Source organism: Stegostoma tigrinum, chromosome 1, assembly GCF_030684315.1.
Source record: "Stegostoma tigrinum isolate sSteTig4 chromosome 1, sSteTig4.hap1, whole genome shotgun sequence".
NCBI classification, from domain to species: domain Eukaryota; kingdom Metazoa; phylum Chordata; class Chondrichthyes; order Orectolobiformes; family Stegostomatidae; genus Stegostoma; species Stegostoma tigrinum.
The window spans coordinates 168,265,456-168,286,696 of NC_081354.1; the positions used below are offsets into that span (position 1 = coordinate 168,265,456).

A 21,241-nucleotide genomic window follows, 5' to 3' on the forward strand; every position below is an offset into this window, starting at 1 on the left:
CCCCATTTTAATATTCTGGGAACATGGGTTTGAATCCCCCAGTGGCTAAATTTAGTGAAATTTGAATTAAAACATCTGGTTTAGTAATCCAAAGTTAATTTAAGGTTGGGCAATAAAAGCCAGCCTCACCAAACAGCCATATCCCAGGAACGAAAACAAAAATAAACTTGTAATAACAGACACCCTCATATGCTAAAGGTAAAATTGAGACAGGTTAGCATTAATTAAACAGCTGTAAATTAGTCAGAAGTACATGCTAACAATGACAGCCAACGCCTACAAATTCAACATCAAAAATGCAAACTGTGCTCTTATCAACTGTAGCAGACCGTGTCAACAGCCATCTTAAATGACTGCAAAACGTATAAATCAGTAAAGCAATATGTGAGATCTTTGTTATCAGTATTGCTGGAGAGGAGCAGATTGCAATGAAACGAATCTTGACAGCAATAGCCAGAACTGTGGATAGGAAGAAATACTGCATTCCTTGTAGAGACTGATTGAAAACATTCGTTATCAATTTGTGACAGTAATAAGGACTGTAGAAGTAAGGGTTCTTGTGGTACAGTAACAGTTTTCCTTCCCCTGGATTTGGAGGCACAGATTCAAGTCTACCTGCTACAGAGGTGTGTAATAACATCTCTAAACTGGTTGATGGCCCAGATTCAAGTCCCACATGTCCCAGAGGTTTGTAATAATGTCTCTGAACTGGTTGGTTAGAAAATAGGTTAAAGAAGGACTTTGAGGTTCTTGCGGCGCACTAGCAGTGTTGCTATCTCGCAGCCTGAAGGGCTGGGTTAAAATCCCACCTACTCCAGAGGGCTGTAATAACATTTTTGGACTGGTTGATTAAACGTTTAGAAAAGGACTCCACGAAAAGGTTAAATCAACCATGGTTAACCAAGGAAGTTAAGAAACATCATACAACGTAATAAAGGTTTCTAATAAGCCAGAGGATTGGAAAACTTTAAAAACTAAAAGATAACCCAGAAAAGAAGATGGAGAAAATAAACTAGCAAGTGCAATGAAAAGGGCAGAAAGAACTTCTTTAAATATATAGAAAGGGAAGGGAGAGGTCAATCAGATAACAAGGCTAGGGCAATAAAATGGGGACGCAGGGTTTTGATCTTCGGACTGAGCAGCAGCTTGTTTGGAAAAAAAAGAGAGAACAACAAAACTGATATTGGATTATGAGGCCTGACCTGAAAATTAATTCTTGGTACAAAATGCTCTACTGATGCTTTGACCTTGGAGAGGCCTAACACTCAAACAGATTGTATATGTTTGAATGGTAATGGGGGTCTCACAGGGAAACAGCCAGTTGAACAAAGAAAACAGAGTTTGAACTGGCTAGGTCAGAAAGATTTTGGCTACACAACTACTGGATGGAAGTTTCATTGCTCCTTGATTATCCTCTCATTATCAACTGAGTGAAAAGTTTAGAAAACAGAATTTCAGTTGTAAGAATTAAACACATTCCCCAGAGCCTGTTGAAAACTAGTTGCTAGAAGCTGAGATAACACAGTGTGAAGCTGGATGAACACAGCAGGCCAAGCAGGAGCAGGAAAGTTTGACGTTTCGGGTCGGGACCCTTCTTTCTGATGAAGGGTCCTGACCCGAAATGTCAAACTTTCCCGCTCGGCCTGTTGTGTTCATCCAGCTTCACACCGTGTTATCTCAGATTTCCAGCATTGGTAGTTCCCACTATCTCCAACAGTTGCTAGAAGATAGCTGTATTGATGTCAACTACTTTAGCTTAGTTGGTTTCTATTTGTCTGTCTTTGAGCCAGTGGGGAGATACTGTCAAGGAAGATTGGGTTTAAATCACAGACTTTGCTCTGGTAAATTAATAAACTACAAAATCTTTTGTTGCAGCTATAAACTTGATACCTAGAATTGGTCATTCACCAAGTCTGTTAGGAACTATTGGAGTCAACTTTGAGGGTCATTGTTATTTTAATTTGACTGTGTGGTGAATAGTTTGATTTGACTGTTTGTCTCTATGTTATAACATCAGGAAAAATGGCAGGCTAGGTTAATAAATGCTTTGCATCAGTCTTCATGGTGAGAGATATTAATAACGACTCAAACATTTCAAATGATCAAGGAGTAAAAGCTGCCGGAAGGAAATTAAGATAATAGCAATCACTATAGGAAAAGTACTAGGAAAATCGATGGGGCCAAAAATCCACAAATCCCCAGGATCTGAAGGCTACATCCTAGATTTATAATTCCTTTATTCCAAAATTGGAGGAGACAAATAAAACTATAGAACTATAAGCCAGTAAACTTCATATCTGTCATTGGGAAGATCTACATTGTTCCAAGTCAGAATGGTGTGTAACTTGGTGGGAACTTGCAGGCGATCATGTTCCTAGTCATCTGCTATCCTTGCCCATCTGGATGGTAGACAGTTGCAGGTTTGGAAGGTTCCGTCAAAGGAGCCTTGGTGAGTGATGCAGAGCATTTTGTAATCAGCATCTGCTGCTGTCATGATACAATGGTGGTAAAGGAGTGAAAACTGAATGCAGTGGATATAGTTGCATTGTCCTTAATTGTGTGAGTTTTTTTTATAAAGTATTAATAGACCTGTACTCATCTAGGCAAGTGGGGAGTATTCATCTGTGTCTCGAACAGGGCAAGCAAGTTCTGGGTTGTCAGGATTTGAGTTACTCTCCAAAGGAACCCTAGACTCTGACTTTTGCAGTATTGATATTGCTGGTCTAATAATTCCATAAATGGGGAGTTTCAGTTGAGTGGATAGCTGGGAAACTGGGGTGATTGGCTGAAGATTATGAGGAGATTTGATACAGGTAGTCAAAAACTCCAGGGTCTGGACAGAGTGATAGGGAGATACTGTGATCATTGAGTCAAGAAGTCATAGAGATACACCGCATGAAAACAGACTCTTTGACTAACCATCCATGCCAACAAGATATCCGAAATAAATTGGTTCCATCTGGCAGCATTTGGCCCATATCCCTCTGGAGGCTTCCTATTCATAGGCCCATCAATATGCCTTTGTGACTGCACCAGCATCCACCACTTCCTCTGGCAGCTCATTCCATACAAGCACCGCCTTCTGCATGAAAAAGTTGCCCCTTAGGTCACTTTTAAATCTTTCCCCTCTACCTTAAACCCTCTAATTTTGGACTTCACCACTGTAGGGAAAAGACCTTGTCTATTTACCCTATCCACGCCGCTTATGATTTTATAAACCTGTATAAACGTCACCCCTTAGCCTACAATGCTCCAGGGTATATAGCCCCAATCTATTCAGCCTCTCCCGATAGCTCAAACCCTCCAACCCTAGCTGCATCCTTGTACGTCTTTTCTGAACCCTTTCAAATTTCACAATATCTTTCCTATACAGGGAGATAAGAATTACACACAGTATTCCTATTCCAATAATGGCTGAGCCAATATTTTGTACAGCTGCAACATGACCTCCCAACCCCCATACTCAATGCAAGCAGCAGAGGATTCAAAGCTAAGGCAGTTGTCAAAATAAGCAACGGCATTAAGGAAAACACTTCTCTTTACACAACAAGCACTTAGGACCTGGAATGCACCTCATGAGAGTGTGATGGTCACAGACTCAGTCATGGTTTTCAAGAGATACATGAGCAAATACCTGAACAGAAATACCAAGGAAATGGAACTAAGTGAAGTGTTCATGCATAGAACTGTCAGATAGTGTGGATCAAATGGCTTCCTTTTATATTCTCATCAGACCTGTATGGTCCTGTGGGAGGATAACGTAATTCATTTTATTATTTCATTGGATGCTGACCTTATTTGTAACATCAACATTTGTTGCCCATCCTTCATTGCTCTTAAAGTTCAATGGAAACAATTAACGTACTTATTGAAAGATGTTATTAATACTGATCAGATATTTAACTGGTCATCTTGGCTTTTGATTTGATTTATTCTAGTCACCTGTATCCAAGTACAGTGAAAAAAGTTTTGTTTTGCGAACAGTGTTGGCAGATCACAGCAAACAAGGACATACGGATCAGAGGGTGCTTCGACAGAACCAGTTATAGAAGTTAAGAATTTAGGTTTATAAGTGCAGAACAGTTTTAAGATATTTAAGAATAAGATCTGTTGTAGAGAGCTCAGAAAGAGTCGTCTGGTGTCAGCACCATCTTGGAATTAGCAACCGGGGAAATTTTTTTAAAAATATTGTGACAAATTGCGACATAGGACTAGAGTGACAGTGAACTGCTTCAACCTTAGTAACAACAGCCTTTAGTGATCCATTGCATAACACTACAGACGAGTTTTTATTTATATTTTTCATTTTGGAACGTCGAATTTGAATGCAGAATACAGGGTTAACGGCAGGAATCTCGGCAGTGAGGAGGAATAGAGTGATCTTAGGGTCCACGTTCACAGATCCCTCAAAGTTGCCACCCAAGTTGATAGGGTTATAAAGAAGGTATATGGTGCGTCGGTTTTCATTGGCAGGGGAATTGAGTTTAAGAGCTACAAGGTTATGCTGCAGTTGTATAAAACTCTGGTTAGACCATACTTGGAATTTTATGTTCAGTTCTGGTCACCTCATTATAAGAAAGATGTGAGAGCTTTCGAGAAGGTGCAGAGGTGATTTACCAGGATCCTACCTGCACTGGGGGGCAGATCTTATGAGGAAAGATCGAGGGAGCTAGGACTTTTTTCACTGGAGTGAAGAAGGATGAGAGGTGACCTGATAGAGGTGTACAAGATGATGAGAGGCATAGATAGAGTGGATAGTCGGAGACTTTTTCCCAGAACAGAAATGACTATTATGAGGGGTATAATTTGAAGGCGGTCGGAGGAATGTATAAGGGGGATGTCAGAGGTAGGTTCTTCACACACAGAGGTGTGTGTGTGTGCGATGCGCTGCCAGCAGTGTAGTGGAGTCAGATACTTGGAGACTTTTAAGCGACTATCAGGTAGGCACATGGAGGATAGTAATATGCAGAGTAGGTTGATCTTAGTACGATAATAGGTCGGCACAACATCGTGGGCTGAAAGGCCTGTACTGTGCTGTAATGTTCTATGTTATATTTCACTGAATTCAGATTTCACCAGCTGCCATTGTGGAATCTGAGCCCATGTCCCTAGAGTATTAGCCTGGATCTCTGGTTTGCAAACAACGTGACCACAAAGCCAATACTGAGCACAAACTCAAACCAAAGGGACACCACATTGTTCAAATTAATTACAAAGTTTATAGTTGCTTATAATAATCATGCCTTGCCTATATTTCAAAAGTGAAATGCTAAAACAAAAATCAGGTAAGTTGCTTAATAAATACCGATCCAGTGGGAGGTCCGACTTGCTGTAGCAACTTATTTCTTTGCCCTCTTGGTCAGTGAAATATTTATCCACAGTATCACTGAAGTTTTCTGAAACTGAGCCAAAATAAATGTCTGGCCGATAAACTGACAAACAAGGGTCGGGACAGCAAGCAGACTTCTTCAAGTATTTAAACTTGCTCTTTTCATCCAGCGACCTCCAAATCTCTAGCAACTGTGGACAAGACAAAAATGGATCCACTTTAGTGTGTCCTTAGCTGACAAAATACATTGAATCTGAAAAGGAAAAGTCAGGATTCCTTCATATACTCAGTGCAACAGTTACTGGGTTCACAGTCTCTAACTCTAATCTCTTTCAGCCCTACAGTACTCCTAAGAATCTTTTGTATCTCTAACTCAGTGGCCATATGCATCCCTCACTGCTGCCCCATAAGCCCGACTGCTTCAGTGATCAGGTTTTTCAAGAATTGCATAAATACCTGCTTCGGCTCAAGTTTTTTTCTGATTATGCTTTTATCAAGTGCCTTGGAGCAATTTACTGCATTAAAGGCGCTTTGTGAATATAACTTGTAGGAGGGATGATATGGATATCTGGGGATAACTGATGACACTCAAAGTTCAAACACCATCCAAAAATTAATAGCTTGCCACTGCTTTTGATGGACATCAAATACTTGGATTTTCTGAAGGTTGTTGATAAAGATTCCCACAGGAGATTAGAAGTAGGGGTAGTGGGGATTGGTCAATGGGAAGGGTGGCATGGATAGGTGGGCAAGAGGATAAACAGGTAGTGTCAGGTCAAGGAGGTGGGGATGAGGGGGGAGGGTTGGACATGGAATGAGGCCAGAGGTGGGGAACTTTTGAAACTGATAAGTACAGAAGGGGCTCCACCTGTTCACAATATGTACAAAACATTTGGAGGTGGTAACTTACTGTAATATTTCCAAATCTGCAGGTGATACAAACCTAATGTGTTGCAAGAAAAATGCAAAATGGTTTCAGGAAGATTTCAACAGCCTTAGTGAATGGGCAGGAAAATAGCAGATGAAAAATAATGTAGAAAAATGACGTTATCCATTTTGCTAGGAGAAACAGATAGGGGAAGTGATAGCCTTGTGGTATTTTTGCTAGATTATTAAGCCAGAAACTCAGTTAATGTCTAGTGATCCAGCTTCAAAATCTGCCATGGCAGTGGGTATAATTTTAATTCAATGTTTTAAAACAAAATGTAATTAAGAATCTAATGATGACCATGAAACCATTGTTGCTTGCCAAAAAAAGACCCATCTGACTCACTAATGTCCTTCAGGGAAGGAAATCTGCCATACAGGAGACGATAGCCTAGTGGTATTATCACTGGACTGTTAATCCAGAGACCCAGATAACGTTCTGGGGACCTGGGTTGAAATCCTGCCATGGCAGATGGTGGAACTTGAATTCAATAAATATCTGGAATTAAGAATCTAATGATGACCACGAATCCACTGTCGATTGTCAGGAAAAACCCATCTGGTTCACAAACGTCCTTGAGGCAAGTAAACTACCCTCCTTACCTGGTCTGGCCTACATGTGACTCCAGACCCACAGCAATGTGGCAGACTCTTGGGTGCCCTGTGAAATGATCTGGCAAGCCACTCAACTGTGTCAACTGCTACACAGTCTCATCAAAGAAATATAACCGGACATACCATTTGGCATCGATCAAGGCACTGGAAACAACAACAGCAGAAACAGTCCTGTCCACCCTGCAAAGTCCGCCTTATTAACATCTGAGGCTAGTGCCAAAATTAGGGGAACTGTGTCACATACTAGTCAAGCAACAACCTGACACAGTAAAACTCTCAGAATCACACCTTACAGACAACGCCTCAGACACAGCCATCACCATCCCTGGATACACCCTGTCCTATCAGCAGAGTTGGCAGCATAGTGGTTTACAGTCAGGAGGAAGTTACCCTGGGAGCTCTCAACAATGTCTCTGGACCTCATGAAGTCGCATGGCTTCATGCTAAACATGGGCAAGGAGACCTCCTGTTGATTACAATGTACTGAGTCCTCCCTCAGCTGATGAATTGGTACTCCTCCATAATGAAATAAACTTGGAGGAAGCGCTGAGAGCGGCAAGGGTGCAAAATGTACTCTGGGTAGGAAAGTTTCAACGTTCACCGCCAAGAATGGCTCGGCAGCAGCACCATTGAACTGGTCAGATCCTAAAGGACACAACTGATAGTCCAGGTCTGCAGAAGATGGCAAGGGAACCAATTAGAGGGGAAAAAAATATATGACTTCATCCTTACCAATCTGCTGGCTTCAGATGCATCTGATCACAACACTATCAGTAAGAGTGACCATTACACAGTTCTTGTGGAGACAAAATCCCACCTTCATATTGAGAATACCCTCCATCATCATGTGGTGTGGGACTATCATCATGATAGACAGGCTTTGAACAGATCAAGCAATTCAAGACTAGGCATCCATGAGGCATTGTGGGCCCTCAACAGCAGCAGAATTGTACTCTAACACAATCTGCAACCTCATGATCCTGCATATCCTGACTGGAAACTCAGCTGGAGTTGCCACGTAAACGCAGTGGATACAAGAGCAGGTCAGAAGCTAGGAATACTGTGGCAAGTAACTCACATTCTGACTTCAAAGCCTGTCCACCATCTAAAAAGCATAAGTCAGGAGTGTGATGTAATACTCCTGATTACTTCCTGATTTACAATATCCATGGATGTTTCAGTTTTTATTTCCCATTTGCCTGGGTGAGTGCAGCTCTAACAACACTTATATGTAACTTGGCATGTTCTTGGACAAGGTAGCTGCTTGACCGGCACTACATTCACAAGCATTTACTCCCTCTCAGTAGCAGTAGTGTGGACTTTCTACAAGATTCACTGCAGAAATTCACCATAGATCCTTACACAGCACCTTCCAAACCCACAACCACTTCCATTTATAAAGGACCTTTTTTTAATTCATTTGTGGGGTGAGGGCGTTGCTGGCTAGGCAGTATTTATTGCCCATCCCTAATCGCCCAGAGGGCGGTTAAGAGTCAACCACATTGCTGGGGGTCTGGAGTCACAGGGAGGCCAAACTAGGTAAGGATAGCAGTTTCCTTCCCCAAAGGACATTAGGGAACCAGATGGGCTGTTCCGACAATCGACAATGGATTCACAGTTATCATTAGACTCTTAATTACAGATATTTGTTGAATTCAAATTCTATTATCTGCCATGGCAGGATTCAAACCTGGATCCCCAGAACATTATCTGGGTCTCTGGGTTAACAGTCCAACAACAATACCACTAGGGCATCGCCTCCAGCAAATGACAACCTGCAAGGTCCCCTCCAAGACACTGAGCATCCTGACCCGAAAATATATTGCTGTTCTTTCACAGTTATTGGGTCAAAATCCTGGAGTTTCCTCCCTAAGGGCATTGAGAGTCAAACTACAGCAAATGGACTACTGTGCTTCAATTGTATAGGACCTTAGCTCAACCTCACTTGGAGTACTATGGTCACCTAATTTCAGGAAGAATATTACCGCCATGGAATGAGGGCAATGAGGTTCACCGGACTTACTCCTGGGGTTGTAGGTCTGTGCTGTGGAGAGAGATTGGGCAACGTAGGCCAGTATTCTCAAGAGGCCCAAAGAGTGAGGGGTGATCTAAGTAAACTTTAAAAATACTTAAGATGATAGACAGGGCAAATGCAGGTAAGATGTTTCCCATGGCTGGGAGTTTGAAGCTATCCCAGAGGCCTTCTTTTATTCCTTTGGGGAACGTGGGCATCACAAGCAAAGCTTGCCCGTATTGCACATTCCTTCTGCCCTAGAGAAGGTCTGGTGTTCTGTGTTTGATACTACCTCTCTCACTACCACCTGAAGGAGGACTGAGGCTCTGAAAGCTTGTGTTTTCAAGTAAACCTGTTGGACAACAACCCAGTGGGGTGTGATTTCTGACTTTGCCCACCACAGTCCAACACTGGCACCTCCACATTAATGAACCACCTCACTGCTTGGTGTGTAGGGGAACCCACAATGGTCTTAGGAAACAGTCCCAGTATTTTCATCCAGTCAAGTGAAAAGTTGTGGAGGAGGGGCTGTGACAAAGAATTGGGGGTGGGGAGATGGGGTGAAAGTGAGGGGGGAAGAAGATGGGGAGAGGAAGGGGGTGGGGTGATGGGCATGGGAGAAGAGGAGTTGCAGAGTTGGGGTTAAATGGGGCAAGATGGGGGGGGTCGAGGGAAGTTTGTGGGTAGGGTGAAGACGGGAAGGAGTTCAACAGTAGAAAGGGGTGTGGGGTTGAGGGAATGAGGGAGGATGAAGGGGAAAGAAATGAGATGGATTGAGGGGGTATGTGGTATTGGGGTGGAAGAAAAGAGGAGGAAAAGAAGATGAGAGAAGGGGGTTGACAGGGTGGAAAGAGTTTCAGAAGGAGTGACATGTGAGTCATTCTGAGATTGCGCATCCAAATCAGAAATTAACTGTTGTTACATTATTTCCGGGAGATATGATGTTATTGGGGAGTGGATGGGTGGTGGATGTGGTTTTTCCCCACTGAGAACTGTCAAAATAGCAAGGCAGGTTGGGCTCAGGCTCAAAGCCTCACAACAACCTGTGGCAGTTTGAGTGACAGAGAGAACACGAGAAAACATTCACTTCAACATACGTACTTTCCTCATAAATCTCCATCGGAAATGAGGCTCAAATAAATGGATGAAGTCCATAAAACATTATGTTCTGTCAGCATTTTCATGCCAAAGGGTGTTTGAGTAATTACTTATTGAGAATTATTGCTGAATCCTTTTCCTCTTTTGTTGCTGGTCACTTCCCATTCCTCCATCTCTAAAGACTTATTGCCCAGGCTGTTCCAGTTCCTCGAAACATGGACTATGTCTTTCCCACCTTTGACTATTCCTCCATCATTGATTCTGTTTCTCCCATGCTGGCTGCTCTACCAGTCAAAAGCCTCACTGACCATAAACTGCTATCTTTGTAAATCTTAGTCAGAACAGATATTTAAAATGGCAGATTTGAAACACACGAAAGTTTTAAATCTGCCTAAAAGCAGAAATTTCTCATCGCTACACCATCACAAGTGTATTAAGGGATGGACAATGAATGTCGACCTAGCCAGCAATGCACAAATTCGAGAATTTGGCTTAAAAACTCACTTGGTGAGTTGCAGGATCTCTGGTATTTACCCATTCTCCCTCTGGGTTCATATTCTTTATCTTATTCCACTTCTTCTGTGAATAGAGCAGGAACGCGCCTAGACGAGGAACAGAATCTGGATGCTTTGTCTTCCATTTCTTTATTGCTTTATGCCACTTGCTTGCAGCCTGCGAATCTAGTTTGCTTAAAACCTCTTCCAAGTGCTTCGACTTTTTGATCCCCTGACAAATACAGCAGATACAGGAGCATTAAACTTGATTTTTTTTTGCTTAGTTTCCAATTCAACTTTCTTGTCGTCCAACTTAGTCCTCTCCCTTTATCGTTTGAAAGTGCAATTTATACCTACTCTTTATCTGGGTGCACAGGTATAAACCTTAGCAAGCTTTTTCAGCACAAAAGATACCATTAGCTGTGCAGAAGCTGAAAAGCGGTTAAAGTTAGCCTAAATGACACTTTCAGAACTAAGACTGACATATTCTAATTAGTCAAGTGTATCAAAATATTACAGAATTAAGGGGTGTTCTTGGAATTAAAATATAGATCAGTAATGCTCTATTTAATGGTAGGATGCACTGAAGAAGCCAAATCGCTATATCTTGTTCCTAGGACTTCGCTCAATATCTAAATATTGCCATTCATACTTGGAGTAAGCAACCTGTACATTACCCGTTTACCTCTAGCAGAAGCAGGTAATGCAGTGATTATAGTGGCAGTCCCTCTTTCTTGACGTGAGCTGAAACTTTACAGGCCTGGGCAGATACTGGATGGACGAACCAAAGGACTTTTTCCCCCCTTCTGTTGTTGTATGCATGACTCAACACCGAACTGGTTAGCATCATTACTAATACAGCCCATGGAGAATTTTCCCCTCTTTTTTAATCAGCCTATATAGCAGGATGATAAGGAATTAAAACTTATAAATGCTTGTACTGAAGGTATTTATCCCTTCCATTTACAATAGAAAGAAATTTGGACAAGCTCGCGAAGGGTCAACCTGCAGTAATTTCCATTCTTTTTGTCTGACAAATTTTCATACTTTGCACATCAAGCAAATCTTTCAATAATTGAGACACATTGAATGATAACTCACCTCATAGTTAGCAGCAATAAAGGGAAACTGCCCTGGCTGAAGGAACTGGGTTCTTGGAATATCCAAACCATCTTCCCCGTACAAGAACTGTACAACACTGCCATCGCTGTCTCGTACTGTCAGGTCATATTGTACCACCAGCCCTTCCAAATGTTTTATAATGCATCTAATGTAAAATACGAGAGTCAATCGTATATATTTTCCCCTTTACCTTGGTCAGCCATAGGTCAATGGTTGTATGTTCTACCAACTACTCTCCAATTTTTTTGAACAATCACCCCTTCACTACCTTCACCCTAGCACTTTCATATACATTTTCAACCAGTCAAACCTAGAGCTCAAATTCATTCTCAGAACCTATTCACTTCTCTCATGTTAAGAAAACCCACATTTTGATCATGTTTTCAGTTACCTCTTATATTAGGCCCTTTTGTACAAGAATGCTCAACTTAGCACCTTACAGTTTAAGGACACCACAAATCCCAAGCAAGTTTGATGAGCAATGGGCCAGACCACAAGATAGAAATTCACTTGACAGAAATTTTCCACTGTGCCATTTGAGTTGTACCTCTGCTACTTAATAACATACACAAGACAGTCGTGCATTTCTATGGCATTTTTTGTGACCTCAGGACATCCCAAAGTAATTAACAGTCAAAGGAATGCTTCTGCTCAGATATAGGAAAAGCATCCAGGACTCAGTTGCAGAATTTGCAGATAACAGAACATATTCATTGGTGGGATGAGCAGCAGCGTGGCAGGCAAAGTGAAATCCAGATAAGTGCAAAGAGATGCATTTTCAATCAGGAAGGCAATTGCCTTGTGGTATTATCGCTGGACTGTTAGTATTTTGGGGATTTGAGTTTCAATTCTGCCATGGCAGTTGGTGGAATTCAACTTCAATAAATATTTGAGATTAGGAGTCTAATGATAACTGTGGATCCATTGTCAACTGTCGAAAAAACTCATCCAGTTCCCTTCAGGGAAGGAAACCGCCATCCTTACCTGGTTTGGCTTACATGTGACTCCAGACACAGCAAAGTGGCTGATTTTAAACTGCCCTCTGGGCAAAGAATGCTGCCCCAGCCAGCGATGCCCTCATCCCATGAATGAATAAAGAAAAAAAATTGATAGGAGGCAAGGCGAAGCAATAGAATATAAAGGACATTACTCTAAAGTGGGTGCACATATGCTGAAGGCTGGGGGGCAGGTTAATTATAAAGACATGTGCAATCCTGGGTTTTGGAAAGCTAAACAGGGACAAGTGCATGCTAAACAGCATTTGCAACATGCAAATGGAAGGTTTAAGTGATCCCATATCAAGTCATGAATGGCTTTGGACAATTAAATAACAAACCAGAGAAGGGCAGTCTCATAAATATCCTCATCCTCAGCAATAGGTGAGATCAGTACATCAGTGCAAAAGGTTGAAGCGTTTGCAACCACCTTCAGCCAGAAGTGCCAAGTGGATAATCCATCTCAGTCTATTCCAGTCACCCCAGTATCGCAATGCCATTCTTCAGCCACACTCCACACCATATCAAGAAACAGCTGAAAAAACCTGATGTAATAAAGGCAATAATCTTGACAATGTTCTACTGTGGAACTGAAGACTGGTGCTCCAACTAAGCTGTTCCGTACTGTGATGGGAAATAAATTTCCAAATTTTCCACTATCTACAAGATTTAAATCAGGAGTCAGTTACCTCAGTTGGCTGAATGGCTGGTTTGCAGAGCAAAGTGCTGCCAACAGTGCAGCTCAATTCCACATTCACTTCTCAACTTGCCCAGGGCGTGGTAACCCTCAGGTTAAATCACCAGCAGTCATCTCTCTCCAATTAAAGAGGAGCCCCGTGGTCATCATGGCGTCTTTATCTTACAAGTCAGGAGAATGAAGTGCAACACAGCTTCAGCACTGCACAAGAGTTTTATCCTCCATCAATGTCTAGTGCTACTCAAACCCGCAATTTCTGATTTACAGCCGAGTGTCAATACTGAGCCCTGGCTGACACAATATCATGAAAATATTTTCAAAGGTTATATTCTCTCTGCACCCACCTATGTAACAATTTAGTCCTGTTGTTATGGAGTGAGAGAGAAGACTACACGAAGAATAATAAGAGAGGCAAAATTAAAAGAATATATGAAGTGGAAACAGTTTCTTACCTTTGAAGATATCCAGAACGGCTGGTCTTTACAGCTGTGTCCACCAGACCTTCTCTGCCAGCCATACAGTGAAAGAAAAATTCCTGGAGGACAAGCAAGCAACAATAAAACTTAGTATCAGAGATAATGGGAACTGCAGATGCTGGAGAATCCAAGATAATAAAATGTGAGGCTGGATGAACACAGCAGGCCAAGCAGCATCTCAGGAGCACAAAAGCTGACGTTTCGGGCCTGGACCCTTCATCAGAGAGGGGGATGGGGACAGGGAACTGGAATAAATAGGGAGAGAGGGGGAGGCGGACCGAAGATGGAGAGTAAAGAAGATAGGTGGAGAGAGTATAGGTGGGGAGGTAGGGAGGGGATAGGTCAGTCCAGGGAAGACGGACAGGTCAAGGAGGTGGGATGAGGTTAGTAGGTAGATGGGGGTGCGGCTTGGGGTGGGAGGAAGGGATGGGTGAGAGGAAGAACCGGTTAGGGAGGCAGAGACAGGTTGGAATGGTTTTGGGATGCAGTGGGTGGGGGGGGGGGAAGAGCTGGGCTGGTTGTGTGGTGCAGTGGGGGGAGGGGATGAACTGGGCTGGTTTAGGGATGCAGTAGGGGAAGGGGAGATTTTGAAACTGGTGAAGTCCACATTGATACCATTAGGCTGCAGGGTTCCCAGGCGGAATATGAGTTGCTGTTCCTGCAACCTTCGGGTAGCATCAATGTGGCAGTGCAGGAGGCCCATGATGGACATGTCATCTAGAGAATGGGAGGGGGAGTGGAAATGGTTTGCGTAGAGAATGGGAGGGGGAGTGGAAATGGTTTGCGTAGAGAATGGGAGGGGGAGTGGAAATGGTTTGCGTAGAGAATGGGAGGGGGAGTGGAAATGGTTTGCGTAGAGAATGGGAGGGGGAGTGGAAATGGTTTGCGTAGAGAATGGGAGGGGGAGTGGAAATGGTTTGCGTAGAGAATGGGAGGGGGAGTGGAAATGGTTTGCGTAGAGAATGGGGGGGGAATGGGAGAGGCAAACCATTTCCACTCCCCCTCCCATTCTCTAGATGACATGTCCATCATGGGCCTCCTGCACTGCCACAATGATGCCACCCGAAGGTTGCAGGAACAGCAACTCATACTCCGCCTGGGAACCCTGCAGCCTAATGGTATCAATATGGACTTCACTAGTTTCAAAATCTCCCCTTCCCCTACTGCATCCCTAAACCAGCCCAGTTCGTCCCCTCCCCCCACTGCACCACACAACCAGCCCAGCTCTTCCCCCCCACCCACTGCATCCCAAAACCAGTCCAACCTGTCTCTGCCTCCCTAACCGGTTCTTCCTCTCACCCATCCCTTCCTCCCACCCCAAGCCGCACCCCCATCTACCTACTAACCTCATCCCACCTCCTTGACCTGTCCGTCTTCCCTGGACTGACCTATCCCCTCCCTACCTCCCCACCTATACTCTCTCCACCTATCTTCTTTACTCTCCATCTTCGGTCCGCCTCCCCCCCTCTCTCCCTATTTATTCCAGTTCCCTGTCCCCATCCCCCTCTCTGATGAAGGGTCCAGGCCCGAAACGTCAGCTTTTGTGCTCCTGAGATGCTGCTTGGCCTGCTGTGTTCATCCAGCCTCACATTTTATTATCTAACAATAAAACTTAAATCACTTTTGCATCTTTTTTAATAGGATGTGAGCAGCACTTTATTGCCTATCCCAATTAACCCTTGAGCCAATTGGCTTTCTACATAATTACAGAAGGTAGTGAATAGTCAACCCACTGCTTGTGGTCTGGAATCAACAAGAGGGAACTGACCAAATGCTCCTTGACCCCAATGGGATTTCTACTGCTGAATCCTCCACTATCAATTCCTTGGTTTCATTCACCCCATAAACTGAAATGGACTAGCAGCTGAAGGTTAATGGGCCTGCGACACGACTCAGAGGAACTCCTGTTGAAATGACTGACCTCCAGCAGGCCTAACTAGCTTCCTGTGTGCCAGGTAGCATTCCCTTGAATTTTCTTAATGGCTACACAGGCTTCAGAGATCGGTTTATGGCAGTGATATCTGAAAATGGACGGCAGTACCATGACGTGAGTGGAATGGCTGTATATGCACATGGCAATGTAGCTTAGAGGTATAACTCCAATCAAACTGGATGAAGCTGAGCGCCCAAAAAATCCCCCACTTTACCATTACCACCAAGCCAAAGGATCAACCCTGGTTCAACGTAGAGTACAGGAGGGCATGCCACTGGCGTATCAGATATTGCCAAAACAATCGGTCGACATGGTGAGTCTACAACACTGGACCACTTGCATGCTAAAGTGCATTAGCAGCTAGTAATATATATGCAATCCCACAACCTACAGAGCAAATCTAGGGTATGCAGCCCTCCCACTTCCAGTCATGAACAGTGGAGGATGATTAAACAACTCATGAGGAGGTGGTTTCAAGGATAGCCCCATTCTCAATAATGGGAGAGCCCACAAATCAGTGCAAAAGATAAAGGTGCAGCATTAGCAACAATCTTCAACAAGAAATGCTTGCGTGAATGAGCCTTCTCGGTCTCCTCCTAAGGTTCTCAGCATCACAAATGCTAGGCTTCATCCAATTTGATTCACTCCATGTAATATCAAGACATGATTGGAGGCACTAGACACTGCAAAGGCCATGGGCCCTGGCAATGGTCCAGAAATAGTACTGAAGATTTGTGCTTCAGAACTTGCCATAGCATAGCCAAGCTTTTCCAGTATAGCTATTACACGAGCAGCTACCCAACAATGTGAAAATTACCCAGTTATGTCCTACACAAAAAGCATGACAGAGCCAACCTGGCCAATTACCGCCCTATCACCAGTAAAGTGATGGAAGGTGTTATCAACAATGCTGTCAAGCAGCACCTGCTCACTGTCTGGGTTCCACCGGGGCCTTTCAGCTCCTGACTTCATTACAGTCTTGGTTCAAACACGGACAAAGATGAGGTGAAAGCGACAGCCCTTGGCATCAAGAGTGTAACTGATCAAATGTGGCATCAAGGAGTCCTGGCAAAACCATAGTCAATGGGAATCAGGGAGAAAACTCACCGTTGATTGGAGTTCCACCTCTAAGCTACATTGCCACGTGCATACACAGCCCTTCCACTCACATCGATCATGGTACTGCCGTCCATTTTCAGATATCACTGCCATGAACCGATCTCTGAAGCCTGTGTAGACATTAAGAAAATTCAAGGGAATGCTGCCTGGCACACAGGAAGCTAGTTAGGCCTGCTGAAGGTCAGTCATCTCAACACGAGTTCCTCGGAGTTGTGTCGCAGGCCCAACCACCTTCAGCTGCTTCAATGGCCTTCCCTCATCAACAGGTCAGAAATGCAGATATTCAGTGATGATTACACAACGTTCAGCACCATTCACGATTCCTGAGATACTGAAGTAGCCCATGTCCAAATGCAATGCAACGCCCAGACTTGGGCTGACAAGTGACAAACATCCAGCCTCTAAACAGACACTCACTATCAGTGGTATGTGCCCATTACCAGATGCATCGCATCTATATACAATACCTTCGAAACCCACGACCATTTTCACCGAGAAGGACAAGGGCAGCAGATGCATAGGAACACCACCACCTGCAAGTTCCCCTCCAAACCACTCACCATCCTGACTTGGAAATATATTGTCATTCCATCAGTGTCATCGTGTCAAAAATATTGAAATTTCCCCCCCTACAGCATTGTGGGTCTACTTTCAGCACACAGACTGCAGCGGTTCAAGAGGCAACTCACCATCACATCCTCAAGGGAATTTAGGGATAGGCAATAAATGCTGGGCTAAGCTAGTACCATCCACATCCTCTGGTAGAATAAAAATGAAACAGAGCTTATCTAAATGAGCTCTTTTAACTTGACAGTAATGTAAATATTGCCAAAAACTTTCTTAAGAATTATATGTCTGCATACCGGAGGACTAATACCAGTGAGGAATCGGCCAGTAACAAAACCACCTGAACGTGGAGTGAAGTCATAAGGTTGGAAACAGGGCAATGATTTCCCAGATGGCATCAGCGGAGGACGTTTTCCTTCTAGTTCAATCTGACCAAGGAGGCATGAAATCTGGAAACAAAAGAAAAATTTACCTGTGACACAATTTTTACTGCTTAATGAGAATCGCAGACAGAAACAGATTTAGTTTGTTTTTGCATTGCAAATTAAAAATGCTTTAACTATTTAAATGTTAACAAAACTGCCTTGGATTAGAGCTAGCTCAGAATGACAAGTCATGTTTGTTGCCTTCTATTAGTTTACTCTACTACAACAGTGAGCAAATTCATCAGGTAAAGCATTTCTCAACGTTCACAGCTACAGAAGCTTCCATTGTCGAGGAAGATCTGCCTACTGAGTCAGTATGGGTGGAAATTAGGAACAGCAAGGGAGTAGTCACCTCGTTAGGGGTTTACTACAGGCCCCCCAATAGCAGCAGGGAGATTGAAGAAAGCATAGGTCGACAGATTTTGGAAAAGTGTGGACGCAGTAGGTTGTTGTAATGGGTGACTTTAACTTTCCTAATATTGATTGGAACCTCCTTCGAGCAGAAGATTTGAATGGAGCTGTTTTTGTAAGGTGTGTTCAGGAGGGTTTCCTAACGCAGTACGTTGACAGGCCGACGAGGGGAGAGGCCATTCTAGACTTGGTGCTTGGAAACGAGCCAGGGCAGGTATCAGATCTTGTGGTGGGAGAGCATTTTGGTGATAGTGACCATAACTGCCTCACATTCTACATAGCTATGGAGAAGGAGAGGATTAGGCAAAATGGGAGGATATTTAATTGGGGAAGAGGAAACTATGATGCAATTAGACATGAGTTAGGAAGCATGGACTGGGAGCAGTTGTTCCATGGTAAGGGAACTATAGACATGTGGAGACTGTTTAAGGAGCAGTTGTTGGGAGTGATGAGTAAATATGTCCCTCTGAGACAGGCAAGAAGGGGTAAGATAAAGGAACCTTGGATGACGAGAGCGGTGGAGCTTCTTGTGAAAAGGAAGAAGGTAGCTTACATAAGGTGGAGGAAGCTAGGGTCAAGTTCAGCTAGAGAGGATTACATGCAGGCAAGGAAGGAGCTCAAAAATGGTCTGAGGAGAGCCAGGAGGGGGCACGAGAAAGGCTTGGCAGAAGGAATCCGGGAAAACACAAAGGCATTTTACACTTACTTGAGGAATAAGAGAATGATCAAAGAAAGAGTAGGGCCGATCAGGGATAGCATAGGGAACTTGTGTGTGGAGCCTGAGGAGGTAGGGGAAGCCCTAAATGAGATTTTTGCTTCTGTCTTTACGAAAGAAACGAACTTTGTCGTGAATGAAACCTTTGAAGAGCAGGTGTGCATGCTGGAATGGATAGAGATAGAGGAAGCTGATGTGCTGAAAATTTTGTCAAACATTAAGATTGACAAGTCGCCAGGCCCGGATCAGATTTGTCCTCGGCTGCTTTGGGAAGCGAGAAATGCAATTGCTTTGCCACTTGCGAAGATCTTTTGCATCCTCGCTCTCCACTGGAGTCGTACCTGAGGACTGGAGAGAGGCAAATGTAATTCCTCTCTTCAAGAAAGGAAATAGGGAAATCCCCGGCAATTATAGACCGGTAAGTCTCACGTCTGTCGTCTGCAAGGTGTTAGAAAGGATTCTGAGGGTTAAGATTTATGACCATCTGGAAGAGCATGGCTTGATCAAATACAGTCAACACGGCTTTGAGAGGGGTAGGTCATGCCTTACAAACCTTATCGAGTTTTTTGAGGATGTGACTAGAAAAGTTGATGAGGGTCGAGCTGTGGATGTGGTGTATATGGACTTCAGTAAGGCATTTGATAAGGTTCCCCATGGTAGGCTCATTCAGAAGGTCAGGAGGAATGGGATACAGGGGAACTTAGCTGCTTGGATACAGAATTGGCTGGCCAACAGAAGACAGCGAGTGGTAGTAGAAGGAAAATATTCTGCCTGGAAGTCAGTGGTGAGTGGGGTTCCACTGAGCTCTGTCCTTGGGCCTCTACTGTTTGTAATTTTTATTAATGACTTGGACGAGAGAATTGAAGGACGGGTCAGCAAGTTTGCAGACGACACAAAGGTCGGAGGTGTCGTTGACAGTGTAGAGGGCTGTTGTAGGCTGCAGCGGGACATTGACAGGATGCAGAGATGGGCTGAGAGGTGGCAGATGGAGTTCAACCTGGATAAATGCGAGGTGATGCATTTTGGAAGGTCGAATTTGAAAGCTGAGTACAGGATTAACGATAGGATTCTTGGCAGCGTGGAGGAACAGAGGGATCTTGGTGTGCGGATACACAGATCCCTTAAAATGGCCACCCAAGTAGACAGCGTTGTTAAGAAAGCATATGGTGTTTTGGCTTTCATTAACAGGGGGATTGAGTTTAAGAGTCGTGAGATCTTGTTGCAGCTCTATAAAACTTTGGTTAGACCGCACTTGGAATACTGCGTCCAGTTCTGGTTGCCCTATTATAGGAAAGATGTGGATGCTTTGGAGAGGGTTCAGAGGAGGTTTACCAGGATGCTGCCTGGACTGGAGAGCTTATCTTATGAAGAGAGGTTGACTGAGCTCGGTCTCTTTTCATTGGAGAAAAGGAGGAGGAGACGGGACCTAATTGAGGTATACAAGATAATGAGAGGCATAGATAGAGTTGATAGCCAGAGACTATTTCCCAGGGCAGAAATGGCTAGCACGAGGGGTCATAGTTTTAAGCTGGTTGGTGGAAAGTATAGAGGGGATGTCAGAGGCGGGGTCTTTACGCAGAGAGTTGTGAGAGCATGGAATGCGTTGCCAGCAGCAGTTGTGGAAGCAAGGTCATTGGGGTCATTTAAGAGACTGCTGGACATGTATATGGTCACAGAAATTTGAGGGTGCCTACATGAGGATCAATGGTCGGCACAACATTGTGGGCTGAAGGGCCTGTTCTGTGCTGTACTGTTCTATGTTCTATGTTCTATGTTCTGAAAGGCAGTTCTTTTCATTTTCTTCCTTTCCTATTTCTCTTGGTTGATTTACAGGGTTCTATGCAAAATTAGGCTGTCCATTGCGATCTGCGCACGGAGACATCCTAATCATTTTGTTCTTCCACAGCCTCTAGTTGCTCTCTATTGAGAAATGTTTCTCATTTCCCTGTGTCAGTTACAAAGCGAATGATCATTGACTTTGCACACTGTGCTCCAGCTGTTGAGCTCAAGCCCACTCATTTAGTTTGTCTATGTTCTTTTGTAATCATACATCATTTCCTATTAAACATACAATGCCCCCTAATTTGATATGGACTTCAAGCATGGATATCCAAATCCAATCCATCAAAGTCATTAATAAATCATAAAATAGCTAAGTCCCCAGTACGGGAACATTAAGGAACTCTGATTATCACACTCTGCCAATCAGTCAGCAAATCCTTTATCCAAATTCCCTGTGCTCTCTAATCAATTAGTGATTCATATCATAAGGTTACCTCCAATTGTATGTCCCCTCATTTTCTT

The 21,241-nt window shown here is 43.6% G+C and overlaps 1 protein-coding gene across 2 annotated transcripts in view; it reads right to left on the minus strand.

The window, feature by feature from the left end:
- polr1a (RNA polymerase I subunit A) overlaps positions 1-21,241 on the minus strand; it is a 132,284-nt gene that overhangs the window by 50,056 nt on the left and 60,987 nt on the right. Inside the window, exons 20-24 of one of the 2 annotated variants that reach the window (XM_059650164.1) lie at positions 17,683-17,835; positions 13,744-13,826; positions 11,579-11,744; positions 10,518-10,709; positions 5,306-5,520 (exon numbers count right to left, since the gene is read on the minus strand). In XM_059650164.1, the coding sequence (XP_059506147.1) occupies positions 5,306-5,520; positions 10,518-10,709; positions 11,579-11,744; positions 13,744-13,826; positions 17,683-17,835 (809 nt within the window). Of the gene's footprint in view, positions 1-5,305; positions 5,521-10,487; positions 10,710-11,578; positions 11,745-13,743; positions 13,827-17,682; positions 17,836-21,241 lie in introns of both variants that reach the window. The other variant, XM_059650156.1, reaches the window with a different exon arrangement.